At 37.1% G+C, this 18129-nt stretch overlaps 1 protein-coding gene across 3 annotated transcripts in view; it reads left to right on the top strand.

Annotated features, from left to right (window-relative positions):
- The window catches only part of PIK3C2G (phosphatidylinositol-4-phosphate 3-kinase catalytic subunit type 2 gamma), a 274730-nt gene extending 270416 nt beyond the window's left edge, over positions 1 to 4314 (top strand). For all 3 annotated transcript variants that reach the window (XM_023538251.1, XM_011372935.1, XM_011372934.1), the window contains one exon: positions 3789 to 4314. In XM_023538251.1, the coding sequence (XP_023394019.1) occupies positions 3789 to 3941 (153 nt within the window). In that variant the 3' untranslated portion in view covers positions 3942 to 4314. The remainder of the gene's footprint in view (positions 1 to 3788) is intronic.
- Positions 4315 to 18129: the final 13815 nt, after the last annotated feature.

Below are 18129 nucleotides of genomic sequence, written 5' to 3'. Positions count from 1 at the left end.
TGACCTCAGCTGTGATGTAAACCCTCATCTCTTTGCCAAACCCCTCGATTATTTCTGGGCATCCTCAGCAATGTTTTTAATGTGTTTTCTGGGAAGCCCTGTAAATTATCACATAGCATCTACCTTGTTTTTAACCTCTCCCCCACTTTGCTTCCTGAATACTACTACATTGGCTTCTCACCATGGCTGGAATTTCTCAAACTGCCAAAGCCATGCATTGTTCTGGGAGGTGGGAGAGAAAGACCCTACTCTCTTTTTTATATAAATCTCTTAGAGGAATACAAAGGGATTATTACTCCGCATCACCAATGTCTTACAAAGCTCCTCATGGAAACAGTTCTTTCCATTTCTATTTATAACCCTTTCCTCTCTAATACCCAGACCTGAGAAAGGCTGAGTCAAGAATATTGCCAAGTATCCCTTTAGTATCCAGCCTTCATATACTAAAGCTTTCATGCAGAGCCAAGCTTGTCTACTTGACACTTCCCAGAGTTAAGTCTCAACAGGCTTTGCCAGCAGTCTCCCTGAAAACCCCCATCATACACAAATCCCAGCGGTAGGCATGACTGAGCTCAAGGTGGAGCAGGGCTGGTGATAGGGGTGTTCAGAACGGCACTGTAGCTTTTTTTTAATGATTCAATAGAAATACAGATTCTATCTTATAACAGAATTATCTTATTATAGTCAATGTATTTTTTACATTACATTCCTTTCTTAGATTTTATCCTAGTATAAAGCATAAAGGAGAAATTAGAAAGGACGGAATGAGAACATTCTATGTATTTAAAATATCTTCCAGAATGTATATGATAATCTAGCATAATGCTAAATATATGGTATACTCAATAAGCAACAAGCAACAGGACCATATTATTATCCATATGGTCCTCTCGTTTGATAATTAGAGCATGATAAAAATTCAACTTGTAAATAAAGACCTTGAGGCCCTGAGACCAAACATTTTGACCAGGGCCACATAACTAGATTCAGGTCCAAAACTGCATGATTCCAAAGCCCATATTGACCCCATTAAACTATACTGTTATCTCTCCTTCTCTCCACCCGCAGAGTTCTGTTCTCAATTGTTTTGAACTCCTCCTTTCATCATCCTGCCTCCTCACCCCTCTTCCCACAAGCACTAGATATACTTAGCTTTCCATATTATTTTTCTTCCATTGGAATCATTAAAATATACTTTAGAATTATTTACTAGACCTTGATGTCAAATATCACAAAGTGCTTATATATGTTAATAGATATTAATTACTTTAAATAATCTTTTTCTACTTTATGTAATAATTTTGAATGTACAGATTCAGTATTTGTCAAGAGGCAATAAAGACTTGGCTCATGCCTATGGGTAAAAAGTATGATAAAGTGAAATCAAAATAATTGCATTTTTGGTCTGTTTATGTGAAGGCAGAATATATTAAATCATTTGGTGAAAAAGTCTCAAAGAATAAAATCATTTATGTACTTCTCTAGCATTATCCACTAATTACTTATTGCACAGTAAGAAAAGAGTGCTATTTATTAACATTGTGGATGCAGTTGAGAAATTAATAGATGTATGTATGTCATCTATGATGTGCACTGATTACATGCTTATAAAACTTCAGTCACTTTTAAGAAAATTACTTTTGCATAATGAAACACAAGGAAAAATATCCATAAAGTAATAAACTTTGGAGTTCAAATGTTTGTTATTTTAACCAGAAAGGCAATTAATTCCTTGGGGCATTTCTTGAGAATTTCAGCTTGCTAAATACCTGGGAGACTCAAGTCTGTCTCAGTGTTTTCTCCAGTCAACTAATGCAAGATACCAAGAAACGACTAGTTTTTTGTGTATTTGATGGATCTTTTTCAGCTACAATTTATTAGTGTTTAATATGTACCAGACTTTGCAGTAAGGCTTGTATTCATTATATCATTTATTCTTCCTCAAAATGTTAAAAGGTAAATATTATTATCACCATTATGCAAATGAGAAAACATATAATTGACAACAGATTCATGTAAATATGAACTATGGATATGTTTCTTTTAAAGTTACATCTTTAGGGCTTATTGATGTGATTCACAGAGTTCTTAAGCCAGACTTTCCCAATGGCCTGATGCTTAGAATTATCCAATCTTTCTACTTCACGTACAGTAACATTTTGAGGGCTCCTTTATCTATTTCTCTGTAAAATAGGAGATAGGTTCATCTGCTAAAAGTCTTGTGGAAGGAAAATGGGGAAAAGTTTAGACAATTCAAAAGAGCCACCGTGGAGAAACAGAAAAGGAGTTTACACTGAAGTCCTGGAAAGATAAGAGCCCGGGAGGAGGGAGTCTACACTGGGCATCCCATGCAGTGAAAGAAGACAAATTACAGTGGTAGGATTTTGAGATTTTTAAGGCTACCCTTAAAATCCTTTATTATCCCAGAGAAGCTCAACAGATGAAATGGAATTATTTGAATAAGCAGTCCTAGAAACTGAAAAGATAATCTCCTGTCTGGAATGTGAGTACAATTCTAGAAGAGGAAGTAGCCGGAACTATCACATATGGCAGGGTAAACTTGGTAAACATATTATTTTGGATCTCACATCCTTGATTATTATTTACTTGATAAGTGAATCATTGTTCAGAGCAGCTAATAGATCTTGAACGGAATTTAATTGATAATTTAATGGGTGCATAATTGTTAGGCAAGTTCCCATGTGATGGACCAGAAGTTACTTCCATACACACTGAGGAGGCCTGACAACCGACTCAGAGGGCTTCCGCCTAAGTTGTTTCCTCTGCTTCCTTTTTTGCACATGTGGAGAATGCTTTCTATCTTGTGACTTGTTTATAGAAAGCAAGCAAGTTTGAAGGGGCATATAAAACTCCTTTTCTAACTGTGTTCTAAGGAGTTTTCCTGGAAACCATGCTGGATTTACACACAGCTCTCCTCTCTTTCCACGATGGATAACTAATTTCTTGATAGTACAACAATTTTAAAGTTTCTTTACCACTGCAGGCTCCTGGTGGTAATGCCTGTGCCTTCCTGGATATTATGAAATACAGTTAAATATATATCCCTTTTTTTAAAAAAAAAAAGTTACATGACTAGTAAGTGAAAAAAAACAAGACACAAAACTGAATGTACAGCATAATTACAGCTCAGACTTAACAAGTGATTATATGTAGAAAACAAAAAGAACATCAAAATGTTAACCATAATTATCTCCCAATGTTAGAAATATAGATATTTACTTTCTTTTTTTTTTTTTGTTTCATCCATATTTTATTTAATCAGCATATATTTTCATAATTAAAAATTAAGCAATTTTAAACAAAATAACCATAGGGTGGCTTCTTCACATGCAGGAAAAAAATTGTTGTACTGCATTAAAATAACATGAGGAAACCATGGAAATAGTTCTGCTTTCATCGTTAGCCTTGAACAAAGAAAGTGTTCAAGTTCCCATGTTGCTCAGTAAATGCAAAGACAGTTAAAAGGTGAAGTGTATTTAAATTTCTTCCTAGAGAATAATTTACAGTCTTAAATTTGAAATCGACAGTTATTAATGAAATCAGGATAAATTTTAAGCTTCTTAGAAAAATATTGCCATTAAACTTTGTTATTTTAGCAGAACCTTTAGCTTCTCAGAATGAGTTAAAAATGAAGGATTCAAATATTAATCTAGCCATTCCAAAGAACAAGATATTAGTAGCTAAATATGTTTATTACAAGCAATATTTTTCAAAAGATTCATTTAGCATATCTGATTTATATTTTCATTATTTCTCTCTCTTTTCAGGTGGTGTATGATGAAGTCACAGAGCTCCAAGGACATGTCTTAATGTTAATTGTGAAGAGTAAAAACACATTTGTGGGAGCAATTAACATCCAACTTTGTAGTGTCCTGCTCAATGAAGAAAAATGGTACCCACTAGGAAACAGTATAATTTGACCACTGCTATGAACATATGCATTATTCATTAACTACTTGTATTTTTTCCACTCCTGGGCTTCTTTATCACATGAGCAGGACATCTTTGTTGTCAAAGATAGTGTAGTGTACTAAGGACATGAAAAAGAAACCAGAATCAGTCTTTTACAGTTACTTATTCTCTACCTGTATTTCTTATAGTCCTTTCTTCTCAAGTGGAATGATGATTGTATAAAATTCAATATGTAAAATAATAAAAGGACATTTAATTTAAACATATCATCAAAATCAAGCATATGTTCACGTTTTAATTGTGTGCCTCTAGTTAAAAGCAATATTTTTCACAGATTTTCTAAGAAACATAGGCAAATAAATCTCATCAATTAATTCAAGACTTAAGTATAACAGATTTTTTTAGATTTGAATTAAATCTATATACCTGCATAACCATTTATAATCCTATATATTGAGGAGAGTGGTAAACTCCAACAAAATGATATTTTGCTATCAGAAAAACAAAACATCAATGCCTGAAATTCTTAAATTCAATTTTAGAAGAAACGTCTCTGTAGTGTTTTTTTTTTCTCTTTAACACCAATCGATTCATCATCACTGTATTTCACTCATCCAGAGGCATGAATCACATTTTAAACTTCATTATCTCCTAACTCCAAGATCTCAAACTCTGAAACTCAACTCTTTGATCAAACCTCTTGACATTGTATGTCAAGTATTTTCCTTATTTCTGAACCTACCTCATAATGACCCGAATAAACAATCCTACAGATGTCCATCAGCAAAATAGGTACAATTCAAGGCACTATGCTACATTGTTTAAGAGAATTAAATCAGATTTTTAAAAATCTCTGTCATTTAAATTACAAAAAGAGATTTTAAACTCTTGCTTTATTCAATGTTTTAGTGCGTTTGAATTTAACAAGTAATTTAGGCTTTTTGATATGGTCATCTACATAACTATATAAATATGTAAAAGTCTGTATGCTTACTCATTGAAAATATTTGAATGCCTGCTATGGGCTGATATGGTCCCATTGAAAGGTATGATCATAGAAGTCAAGTAAGCCATTAATGCTGCTGGGCACTAATTCTGTATTTCTAGTCAATTCACTCTCCCTTTCTGCTAGTCAATGATTATACACCCTTCTCTCTGCTGAAAAGCCAGCACCTCCTCCCCTAATCTTCATTCTCAGCTCATGACTTTGTTTTCTGTTTCACTTGAAATCAGAATCAGTCTAAAGATCTCCACAGATTCCACTACCACATCTACCCACCTAGCAAATTCTGTGTTCCATCGTCCCACTTATTACCATAGAAACACTATCTGTGCTCTTACACAAAACCATCTTTCAGCTTATACATTGAATTCCAGCCCCTCTTACCTACTCACAAACATTACTGGAATTCCCTTCTATTCTCTACTAGATAATTTTCTTCAGCATACAACCATGATGTTACATGATTACATATTATAATCAGTATACGAAACTTATCATCATCCCACTACCTCTTCAAAATACTGACACATTGCCCTGCTTCTCCTCTTTGCAGCAGAACTCTTCAAAAATGGTTGTCTCTATTCTGTCTTTGGTGTTGCTTCTCAAATTTTCTCTCAGATCCATTCCAAGGAGGTGTTTGCCCTCAACACTTCAATGAAACTATTTTTGTCAGGGTCTCTACTGATGTCCAGGTAGCTAAATCCTAATCTGACCCTACTTATCAGCAGTATTTGACACAATCAGGAGCTATCTTCCTCAATGCATGGTCTTCCAGGACACCACACCCTTCTATGACACTGGCCACTCTTTCTCAGTCTTCTCTGCAGGAGCATCCTCTTCTCCACAGTCTCCCATGCTGGAGTGTCCCTGGGCTCACTCCGTGCTCTTCTTCATCAACCTTCACCCCTTAATGACCTCATGGAGTCACACGGGTTTAAGTATCATCTGTATGCTGATGATTTCCAGCTTTATAACTCCAGCCCAGAAACCCTCCCAAAGTTTAGAGTTCCATACCCAACTGCCAACTAGCTATCCCCCTTGAATACCTAATATTTCAAAACTCAGCATGTTTAAAACTAACTCCCCAAATATGTTGTAAATAGCAAAAAACTTGAAGTCATCTTTGATTCGCTCCTCCCACCCCCATTCAGTATATTCAATCCATCAAGAATTCTTGTTGGCTCCACCTTCAAAATATATCCCAATTCCAACCAGGCATCACTGTCCATTGCTACCTCTCTGGTCCAAGGTAGTACTATCATCTTTGTCCCAGATTACAATTGCCTTCTTCTAAACAGTCTCCTTATTTCTGTGCTTACCCTGCCCCCCTCAGAGTCTATTTTCAACACAGCAACTGGAATGATCATGTCACTCTTCTGCTCAAAACTCTGCAGGAGTTTCTAATCGGAGTAAGAGCCCAAGCCTTCAAAAAAACCCTAAAATGTCCTATGTGATCTGGCTTCCCAACGGCTATTTCTCTGATTTTAACTCCCATTATATCCTCCTACGTTCGTAACACCTAAGGAACACTGGCCTCTTTTCATTCCCTGAGCTCTCTAGGCATACCTCACCCCTGGAATCTTCATCAGATGGCCCCTTCTATCAAAAAAAAAAAAATGTGCTTTTGTCCCATATATCCACTTGCCTCTCTCACCTCTTTCAAGTCTTGATCAAATGTTTCCATCTGTCAGGATTATCCTGACCACTCTATATAATACTATAACCTACCTTGTCCCCAGATACACACCAGACCCTTCTCACTCTGCTCTACCATTTTTTCTTATGGACTTATCAACTTTGAATATTCTATACAATTTATTTATTTAGTTAGTTTATTATTTAAGCTTTGTCTCTTTTCATTATACAATAAACCTCAAGACTAGAGTTTTGTTCACTGACAGTACACCCTCAGTTCCAGGCAAAAGAAGTCCTAGCCCTGATGTCCTCACCAAAAAGGACCCTGCCTCCTCCAGTTGTGACTCACAGCCACACCCAGGACTCTCATTCTAGACCACAGTCTAGGTACCCAGGACCCCAGAATTCCCTGCCTCAGCAGCCTTTGCAGGCCTCTTCAAGGGGTCCATTCACCTGAAATCACACTGCACCACCAATGTGAACAATGCCTAGGTCTCAGTGGTGGCTGAGGGAAAACTGCTTGCAGAGTATATGAATACTGGCATATGCCAACAGGAGTGTCCACAAATGTGCATGAGACCACTCACAGTGCAGGAGAGAGCCTGGGGCAAAAAGAAAAAGTAGGTCATAGAGAAGGCCAGAATAGGAGCTAGCCCTTCTCAAGCTACCATAATCTAACATGGATCTCCAAGAATTCCAAATTAAAACCTCTCCTTCCTTATAGTCAATAATATTGTGATAACTATGTATAGTGCCAGGTGGGTACTAGGCTAATTGGGGGCGGGGCGGAATCACTTTGTAAATTATATAAATGTCTAACCAATATGCTATACACCTGAAACTAACACAAAACAATACTGAATGTCAACTGTAATTGGAAAAAAAAAACAAAAAAACTGTCCTTCCAGGTGTTTTTAAAGGTATACTTGTCAAAATAGGAGCATAGAACATATTGTATTTAACAACTTGTTAGTTTTATTTATAACTTTAAAATTAGGTAGATGTGGATGTTATGGATTAAGTCATATCCCCTCAAAATTCAAACACTGAAGTCCTAACCCCCAGTAATCTCAGAATGTGACTTATTTGACATAGAATCACTGAAGATGTAATTAGTGAAGATGAAGTCATACTGGAGGAGCCCCTAATTCATTTAAAAGGACACCTTTTAAAAAGGGGAAGTTTGAACACTGACTCGCAGACAGAGAAAATACCATGCAAACCTTGGGCAGAGATTGGGGCGATGTTTCCACAAGCCAAGGAACACCAAAGATTGGCACCAAATAGCCCCAAGCTAAGAGAGAGGCATGTAACAGACTATCCCTCACAGCCTTCAAAAGGAACTATCCTTAACAATCCTTTGAACTTGGACATCTGGTCTTTAGAACAGTGAGACAAAAAAATTCTGTTAAGTCACTCAGTCTGTGGTACTTGGTTACAGCAGCCCTAACTAACTAATACATTGGGTCTTCTCTTGTTTACTTGTTCAAGCTCCACAAAAATATGGCATAGTTGATGCTCAATAAGTATTTGTGAATTAATGTCTAAATAAATAATTGAATGACACACCAGTGAACAAGAAATACAGGTCCCTGATCTTAACTCTCATTTATGTAATGTTTTAAAGATCCTTTAGTCCTTTTATAGCTGTATTTTGTTTACTGCCTACAAGAATTCTAATGAGGTGAAAAAAGGAAGGATTATTATGTTGTTAGTAGTAATATTCAAATGTTTCAGAGCAGCACAATTTTTCTCTTCAAATGACATCTTAAATGGAATATACACATGTACATATGTACTTCTATGTGTGTATATATACATAGAGGGGGATGGGGGGGAGAGAGAGAGAGAGAGAGAGAGAGAGCGAGCGAGCGAGCGAGCAGGCAGGTAGGTGAAGCATTTTTAAGTTAAGTGGCTATAAGGTACCTGAAGGACTGAACAACCGGCCACCTCCACAACTCCCCCACCTTCCATTTTATCTTCAAAATCCTTAAGAAACTTCCACATAAAACTAAAACATCTCAAAAAACACAAAGTAAAAGAAATTGAGGATCACAGATACAACATGGCAACCCATATCATCCAAGTCCCACTGCCAGCAAATATGTTGCAAGGTCAGGACTTGGTCCCCAGAGGAAATGGATTATTGAGGAGTCACCACTGTTTATATTATATGGGCCAAAAGTGAATAGCTGATAGCATGTGGGAGAAATTCTAGTGTCTCAAGCAATCACCCAGCAACTTTAACCCTCCTATTATAATACAGGTATCACAAATCAAGATATATTTTATTTCCTACTACAGGATCTTGTATGCTTTCAACGCATTTTAGTTAAACTGATTAAACTTAACCAAAACTTTTTCTTCAGAAAGAACATTGGAGCCAACATAGCATCAACACAGATGTTTCAGTGAGCCAAGACACACACAGCTTAGACTTTAGGCTTCGGTAAGCATGACCATGTGGATTTATTAACCTTGGTAGTTTGTAATGGCTTATGTTGCACCAAATGACTGTTTGTTTGTTTTTGTTATCATTAAAGGAATTTCACATTAAACCTTAGGCATTAGTGAATACAGGCCACATAAAACCTTAGGCATTAGTGAATACAGGCCACATAAGATTTAGTCCCTGGAACAAAATAGATTATAAGGAACAACAAAGTTTTTTATTTTCTTAAGTAAGCCTTTTAGGAATTAGGTGATAAAAGAACATTGGCTGCTTTCTTTAATGAATTTCTCAGCCAGATCTCAAACTACTAGGCTAGAAATATGAACAGTGGCTGAACTCGAAATGTATTCCAAACTCTAGTGAAGCTGTAACTTAAAATTCTTAGCTCCAGACAAAGGTATGCCTACTATATCGACTTCCCCCAATTGTGTTCCAGTGTGTGTATGCATGTGTGTGTGTGTGTGTGTGTGTGTGTGTGTGTGTATGCCTTGTATTTTGAAGTGACTTTAAGGTGAGAGAATACTAGAGGAGACAAGACCAAACTTGAATTCATGTGTCATGTCCATAGACTGAAGTCACCTCAACAACACAGTCTCCAGTGGGCTCTGCATTTGATAAGTAAAGAAACTGATTCTTAGAGTTCAGAGCCTTAAATCATAGCTGCTATCAAAGAAATAGGTGTTTTAATATTTAAATCAAAAGGAATGGGGACTCTTTTTATTAAGAGAATATACTTTCTTCCTAGGCTGAGGTCATAAAATAACTGAGATTATTAAATGTCCAGAAACTGAGAAAGCAATTTAAAGGTCTGTACCCATCATTATAATTTTCAAAACCAGACCCTGGTTCTGAGTTTCTAATTTACCCCAAGAATCAAGAAGGAACTAGAATAGTTTGAAAATATTCTGCCTTGAAACAAAATCAATATAAAAAGAAAGTGTTTTGGGATATAAAATTTCAAAAGTTATTCTATCCCTGATTGCTACATTTTTCCACAGTCCTAAAAATTATATCCACATACACACACACATCAATATCAGAATGAATATGGCCAAAAATCAGATTAGACACTCCAGTTATCTACATTACAGAGAACTAGAAGTGAACTTAAATATTATCTTGTGCAGGAACTTCACTTTTAAAGAGGATTAAATGAGCAATGAGAGGTAAAGGGCATACCCAAGACAACTGCAGTATATTATTTTGAACCCATTACTTACCTCTTTAATCTTTAGTGTCTTCATCTGCAAATTATCCTGGGATTGCTACGATGGTTAAACTAGTTAGTGCATATAAAGCACTTAGCACAAGGTTTGGAATAGGGTTAGTGTTTAACACAAGACATCATTACTATTATTATTGTCATTGATAGCAGGCATATGTCTTCTTATGCCCAATTCAGTATTCTTTTCATTTTATCTCTGTGAATCATTTTAAGTATATCTTTCAAACCAATGCCCAGAATCACCAGTGTTTATATTGTCAGTCGGTCTTTCAAATGAGCTCCTTTACTTGATCAAATCAGTTAAGAAGCTTTCATTTGGAAAAAAACACAAGAACAACATAGTTTATAGTTGCATTTATTATGAGGATCAAACTAAACAATGTGTGTGAAAGCCTTTTGTAAACTCCTAAAGTGCTACAGAAATAAGATACTATATACTTTATTTGATTGAATCCATAATAGAGTGAGAAGGGTTGGGAAGAAATAGACACACATCAGAAAAACAGGATATGATTGTGGCATCTGTGGATAACAAGTGGGTGAGTCAGCATGATGGAGAAAGCCTGAACCTGCGAAGACCAGAAGTAAGGCCAGCATTCCAGAGCCTTATCATCCATGAGGTAGGTACGAGCCCCATGTGGCCACTTAAATTTAATTAAAATGAAACAACTAAAAGTTCAATTCCTCAGTGGCACTAGCCATGTCACAAGTAGTAAATAATTACATGTAGCTAGTGGCTACACTATTGGCCAGAGAAGATATAGAACAATTCCATCATCATAGACAATTCTATGGGAATGCAGTGCTCTAAAGAAATGATGAGGTAAAGGAGAGATTTGAAAATTTTTTTCAAAATACAGAAAATTAAAAGAGATTATTTTATTTCATGGTTGATCATGATTTGTAGCTTTATAGTTTTTAACATTTCTCTGGTTTGCAGAATTAGCATATATTACTTTTGAAAACTGTTTTGTGTTACTGTTTTTTAATAAGAAAATACAGTTGTCTCCTCATTCTAACTTAAAATTAATTCTCAGCACCTCTATTACTTACTGTCTTTTCTGTAACAACCTGGTTCTAATTCCCCAGGCTCAATCTTCATTGGTTATCTAACCAAAACCTTTCTGAATTAAGATAAGAGTTAGGCTTTTGTTGTTTCTTTACTTTTATTTGTATGTTATGTGCTAGCTCCCTCATTTCTCACTAGATCATTTTATATGTTATCCCTGATCACCTAAGTTTTAATACACACATTATGGAATTAAAAACAAAGAACTTGTAAAAGAAAACTAGTATAAATCTTGAGTAAACCAACTATATAAAAAATGAATTTGTACCATTTAATATACTTTTGACATTCCATATTCTGGAGGCTGATTTCTATCCCTACTACTCATAACACTTGAAGTAATATAAAAGAAAATCGGAACACTTGTTTTCATTCTTTGACATTTACCTTTCAGATTTTGACTTTCTTATTGAACAAAACCCAGAAAGGAAGTGAGTCACTTCGAGGAACATGGCCACTCGAAGGTGACTTCATTGGGTGGAACCATAGGAACAGATAACCTGAACTCATTCTCTTCTCTCCCTTCAATTTCCTGGTGGGATTCTCCCTACGTTTTTGCATTTCTAAAAAGTCCCCACATTATGCCATTGTTACTGACCTGAGGATCATACTCAGAGAACACTGCAATTTAATAACCTGAAGAGATTCTAAAAATCACAATACCTAAGCATGCAATACCAATTGTATCAGAATTTCTGAAAACATTTTTTGTAAATGTTCTAGATGATTCCAGTGTGCAGATAAATTTGAGAACTCTTGGTCTAAACTAAGAACAAAAATAATTATTTGGATATTCTGAAAAGTTCAAACACCTTTGTTTTGGTTAAATACCTGTCGTTTACTAACTTCAGAATAAAATATGTAGTATATCTGTATGAGCATATATGTACATGCTCATGCATATGTGTTTGTATATGTGGTATATGTATGTGTTTCAGTGTGCATAAGTTAGTATTAATCAGTCTTCCAAAAAAGTTAGTTAACATTTTTAAGCTCTAATCGGAAAGCTGTATTCCAGAGGTGGCTACTATAAGTGCTATAAATATCCCTGCCTTTGTCTACACAAGAGTATGTCAACTAGTATATTAGAAATAGTTTTCACCAGTTAAATGGATGATGTTCAAGATATGTGGGTTGGCCATAAATATTGTCCAAGTAACTCCATAAAAGTTTCTAGCAAACCCAGAAGCCCACAGAGTCCAGAATAGCACTTTTACACCTGACACTCCATTAAATCTTGTGTCCCTCAGTTTAGGGAGGCTTCTATCATCAAATCTGATTAGAAAGTTGCTTAATCCTGCTGTTTGAATACATATTGTCATATCTGAGTCAGGTAAAAAACTTTCATGTACCATTGATGCAAGTTACTGATCAGAATGCCCAAAACAGAGCTGAGATTGTATTATTTTCTTAGGATTTATATTTTTTCAACATGAAAAACATCATGTGTTCAAGCATGATTACAGAGTGGTTGTGTTTTTTTCTTGATCTCTTGTGATCATAGAGTGGCCTTGTCTGGTGTTGATGTTCTGTGAAATTGTTTATGTTCGACAAGAGAACACCATGGCCTAACTATGAATGTCAGGCTAGCTCCTAGCAACACCAAGACCTCCCTGACCATACAAAGTCAGTTCCTAACTGTCACTTTTATCCGTTATCAGTTGTATGAAAACATAAACCAAGGAATATAACTTAATCTACAAGGTCATAATGGTTTCCCTGAGGAACTGACATTTAAACAGAGTTTAAAAGTTAAAAGGTCTTCTGTTGACACAGCCCAGTGGTTCATTTAGGCTTTTCTTCTGTTTTCTTCCACTCAACAACACTATTTTTTCCTACAAGTGAATTATGCGTAGAAAGCACAATCAAAGCTGGCTTCTTACACAATTCCACACCTCTTCCAAAGTAAGAACATTCCCTGATGATGGAGTTTCTATGAGTAGTATCTTTTAAAGTTCTCGTGAGAAAAAAATGATGATGATAATGATGATGATGATGTCCATTCAATTTAAAGGATAAAGTAAATGGTAAGTAATGCACACAAAAACAGAACCAAAGATGTTTAAAGATATCACAGATTATTGGACAGGAAATAATGTTTCCTTTCGAAACTGTGTTTCTAATATAGAGTGGAATATTTAAAAAATGAAAGATTTGGTCTTCAAAGTTGGTGGGCTGACTTTTATTGATACCTGAAGAAAAGGTTAGAAAATAAAATATAATCTTTTCCCCCCTTATTTCAAATCTTGTTGGTATAAATGAGAGAAAAAAAGTTTATCCTGCACCAGAATTCACAAACTCTCCTGCAAAACTCATCTGAATGAAGTTTTTAAATCGCATAGAATTTCAGATATTCAAAAGATTTGAGGAGGTTAGAAAAAAATTTAAGCCTTGGGTCAATAGGCTGAACATTCCACCTATAAGGCTGAACAACAGATGATGTAAATAAGACCCTTCCATAACCTGGCAAATAGAAGCACCCCTCTGAGAACTGGCTGTGCAGCTCTACTAAGAAGAGTGTATCCTGATCTTAGATGCAAAGAGCCCATGAGGGAGGATCTGGATGATTATGCCCTGAGTAACTTGGGACATTTCTTACTACTTATTGATTTGGATATTTGAAATCTCAATAGCATTATTATTTTGAATACTGAGATCCATGAGTAAACCATGGTAATAGTAAAACATGGTAGATGAGTTATTTTGTACTTTTCTGGCCATAAAGAGCTAATGTGTTAATGTATATCTCAAACAGTCATTTTTGTTATTCTAGTTATAAGTGTAGATTTAATATCAATGAATGCCCATGAGGGCTCCCTAATTTGTCACAAATTGTGCTGGATGCTTTCATATCACTACTGTACAACAATGTGGTGGAATGGTTAATAAGAAACCATATTCTTCTACATCTGACATTTAGTAAAGCAAGGTCCTACTGTGAGTGAGCAGCTCAGCTTACGAAACAGCACAGGAATCTCATCTCTAACCAAGAGATTATATTCAAAGCACATTTAGTACAGATTCAAAAACACTGCAGATTCATTCAGAGATCCAAGCAAGTAAATCCACATAGCAGATCTCTTTTATGTATATGGAGTCTGAATACAGTTTGAATGCAAATCAATTTCATACACACTTGTAAAAATGTCTATATAATTACAGGGTACCAAATCCAGTGCATAGCATTTAAGAACTAGCATGAGAATGTAGGGGCAAATTGCTCTCTGGGGTATAAAAGGACAAAACATATCTGAGAATTTAATTCCTTCCCACTACAATATACAATAGTGGGTATCTAGAAGTTAAAACACTCTTAGGTTTCATATTTCTTTTACACTGCCAAATATTTGCCAACATATCATACAATCAGACATATTAGAAAAGGTTGTAATTTCTACTAATTGAAAATGTTACAAGCCAGGCTTCCAGTCAAGATGATGGGCTAGGTAAAAGCGGGGTTTGCCTCCTCCCACGGCCGCATTAAAATTACAACCAAATTATAAAACAATCAACTTGGAGAACAACCTGAAGCCTAGCTAATCATAATATATACATCTGAGGATATAAAAAAAAAAAAAAAATGCCACATCAAGACTGGTAAAGGGCAGAGATGCGAACCAGCCTGGTCCAGGACCTGCACATGGCGGCTGAGCAACGAGAGGGAAAGTGCGGCCGCAGAGGCCCCCTGACTGAACGACGGGACCCTAGCTCCACACAGGAGCTCCCCAGCCCAGGGTTCCAGTCCCAGGAAGAGGAATTCCTACAAAATCTGACTACAAAAATCTGTGGGGATTCCGGCTATCTGAGTGAGACAGTAGGAACCTGAAAACCCAGACAGTCCCCTTAAAGGGCCTGCGCAAAGACACACTCTCTTGCAGACACTCACCCTGGGCTCCCGCGGAGGGTCAGCAGATCAGGAGGCACAAGAAACATACACAGAAAGACTGAGTTGTCTTTGCTGGGGCGAGGACTGGAGGGACAGCCACCAATGTTCCTTTGTTGGGTCCCCTTCTGGGGCAGTCTACAGATGGGCACCATCTTGCCTATGTCGATCCCTCCCCCAGCATTGCCAATTCTGAAGCTGCACTGGCTCAGTGAGATTGGCCCACTCTAGCCATGTCTCCCTGGTTCCCTGCCCCACCCAACCTACAAATTACCCACAGCAGAGTGTTCCCAGGCAGCCAACCCCACCTTATTCCTTTCCTGAGCTGAGCATTGGTGGGCGGGCAGCAGCTCTCAGCTTGTACAGCTCATGCATGCTGGGAGAGACTTGGTAGTGGGCCACAAGCACCACCCCGAGCAACAGAATTTCATGAACAGGTGTCTGTGGGCCTGAAGTGGACAGCAGCTGGCCTTGTTGCAATCTGAGATTTTCACAGGAAGCTGCAGATTCAGAACTGCCATGAAACCTGACTGCATTGGCTGGGTGAAATCTGCTCACTTTACCCTGGTGACTCCCTGGATCCCTGCCCCACCCAACTCGCATACCACCCAAAAGCTCTTCTAACTGCACACTCTTATATGCAGCTGGCAAGCAGCCTCAGGGCTTGAGGTGCACTGGTCCTTTTGCTTAACCTTCCCAGGCCCAGTACTGGGGGTAACAGACCTTAACTCACAGCATGGTCTCTCCCACTTGCCTCTAGAGCCAGCACAAACAGCAACCATCTGTGAATGGCTTTGTAGCTCTCACCAGGTAGCCCTGAACAATCGAAGGCAGTAGCTGCCCTTGGCCTGCACAGAATCCCCTTCCAAGGGGCTCCAGAATGAACACACCTGGAGACTGGCATCAGAGCACAACAGAGCACCACCTGACTAGCCCCATATGTGGCACACTCAAAGGGTACACAAGGCTGCTGGGCAAATCCCACTCTGTGCGGTCAGCCCCCACATAGCAGCAGCTCATATCCTGTGGCATGGCCAATCCTCATAGCCAGTCAGCCCAAGAGTCGGTCCCATCCACTGACATACTAACAGCAATCAAGGCTTAGCTACAACAGGAGAACACACACAACCTACATGGAACACACCTAGAGCTCCCAGTGCAGGTGATCAGAGAGACTGCCTCACTGGATCACACAGGACACCTACTACATAAGATCACCTGGCCAAGGATGAGAGATGTAACGAATCTTCCTAATACATAAAAACAAACACAAAGATGCAACTAAAATGAGAAAACAGAGAAACATGCCGCAAATGAAACAAAAGAAAACTCCATAAAAAAGAAAAACGAAATGAAATGGAGGCAAGCAACCTACCAGAGATAGAGTTGAAAACACTGGTTATAAGGATGCTCAATGGACTTAGGGATAGAATAGATGATCTCAGTGAAGATTTCAACACAAAGATAGTGAGCATCAAAAAAGACATAGAAACCATAAAAAAAAAAAACAGTCAGAAATGAAGAATACAATAACTAAAATGAAGAATACACTAGAAAGAATCAACAGTAGATTAGATGAAGCAGAGGATCAAATCAGCAATTTAGAAGACAAGGTAGCAGAAAACACTCAATCAAAAAACAGCAAAAAGAAAAAGAAATTTTTAAATGAGAAAGGTTTAAGAGACTTCTGGGACAAGCATAACAGCATCTGCATCACAGGAGTGCCAGAAGGTAAAGAGAAAGAGCAAAGGATTGAAAATCTATTTGAAGAAATAATGACAGAAAACTTCCCTAACCTGGCAAAGGAAATAGACATACAAGTACACAAAGCACAAAGAGTCCCAAACAAGAGGAATCCAAACAGCCCACACCAAGACGCATAATTATTAAAATGGCAAAGGTTAAAGATAAAGAAAGAATCTTAAAAGCAGCAAAAGAAAGACAACTAGTTACTCACAAGGATAGCCCCCATAAGAATGTCTGCTGATTTTTCAATGGAAACTTTGCAGGCCGGAAGGGACTAGCACAAAATATTCAAAGTGATGACAAACAAGAACCTACCACCAAGACTATTCTACCCAGAAAAGCTATCAATTAAAATTGAATTGAAATAAAGAACTTCCTGGAAAGGAAAAAGCTAAAAGAATTCATCACCAACAAGCCAGTATTATGAGAAATGTTAAGGGGACTTCTTTAAAAAGAAGGGTGGAGGGGAATCATAAACACAAATAATAAAATGGTGACAACTATGTACTTATCAATAATCACTTTAAATGTAAATGGATTAAATGCTTTAATCAAAAACATAGGGTAGCTGATTAGATAAGAAAACAAGACCCATACACATGCTGTCTACAAGAGATCCACTTCAGATCAAATGACACACAAAGACTGAAAGTAAAGAGATGGAAAAAATATTTCAAGCAAATGGAAATGAAAAAAAAAGCTAGGGTGGCAATACTTATATAAAACAAAATAGATTTTAAAAACAAAGGCTATAATAAGAGACAAAGAAGAGCATCACCTAATGATAAAGGGATCACCACAACAAAAGGACATAATCCCAGTAAATATATATGCACCCAACATAGGGGCACCTATATATATGTAAAGCAATTATCGATCAACAAAAAGGGAGAGATCAACAGTAACACACTCATTGTAAGCGACTTTAACACCCCATTGACACCAATAGACAGATCTTCCAGACACAAAATCAAAAAGGAAAAGGCAGCATTAAATGTCACACCAGACCAGATGGATTTAATTCATATTTTCAAAGCATGTCACCCAAAGCAGCAGAATATACATTCTTCTCAAGTGCCTATGGAACATTTTCCAAGATAGATCACATGTTAGGACACAAAACAATTATCAATAAATTTAAGAGGACTGAAATCATATCAAGCATCTTCCCCAACCTCAATGG

This window comes from Pteropus vampyrus, unplaced genomic scaffold (assembly GCF_000151845.1).
Source record: "Pteropus vampyrus isolate Shadow unplaced genomic scaffold, Pvam_2.0 Scaffold216, whole genome shotgun sequence".
In the NCBI taxonomy this organism is placed as follows: domain Eukaryota; kingdom Metazoa; phylum Chordata; class Mammalia; order Chiroptera; family Pteropodidae; genus Pteropus; species Pteropus vampyrus.
This window is presented reverse-complemented; position numbering and strand designations above follow the sequence as displayed.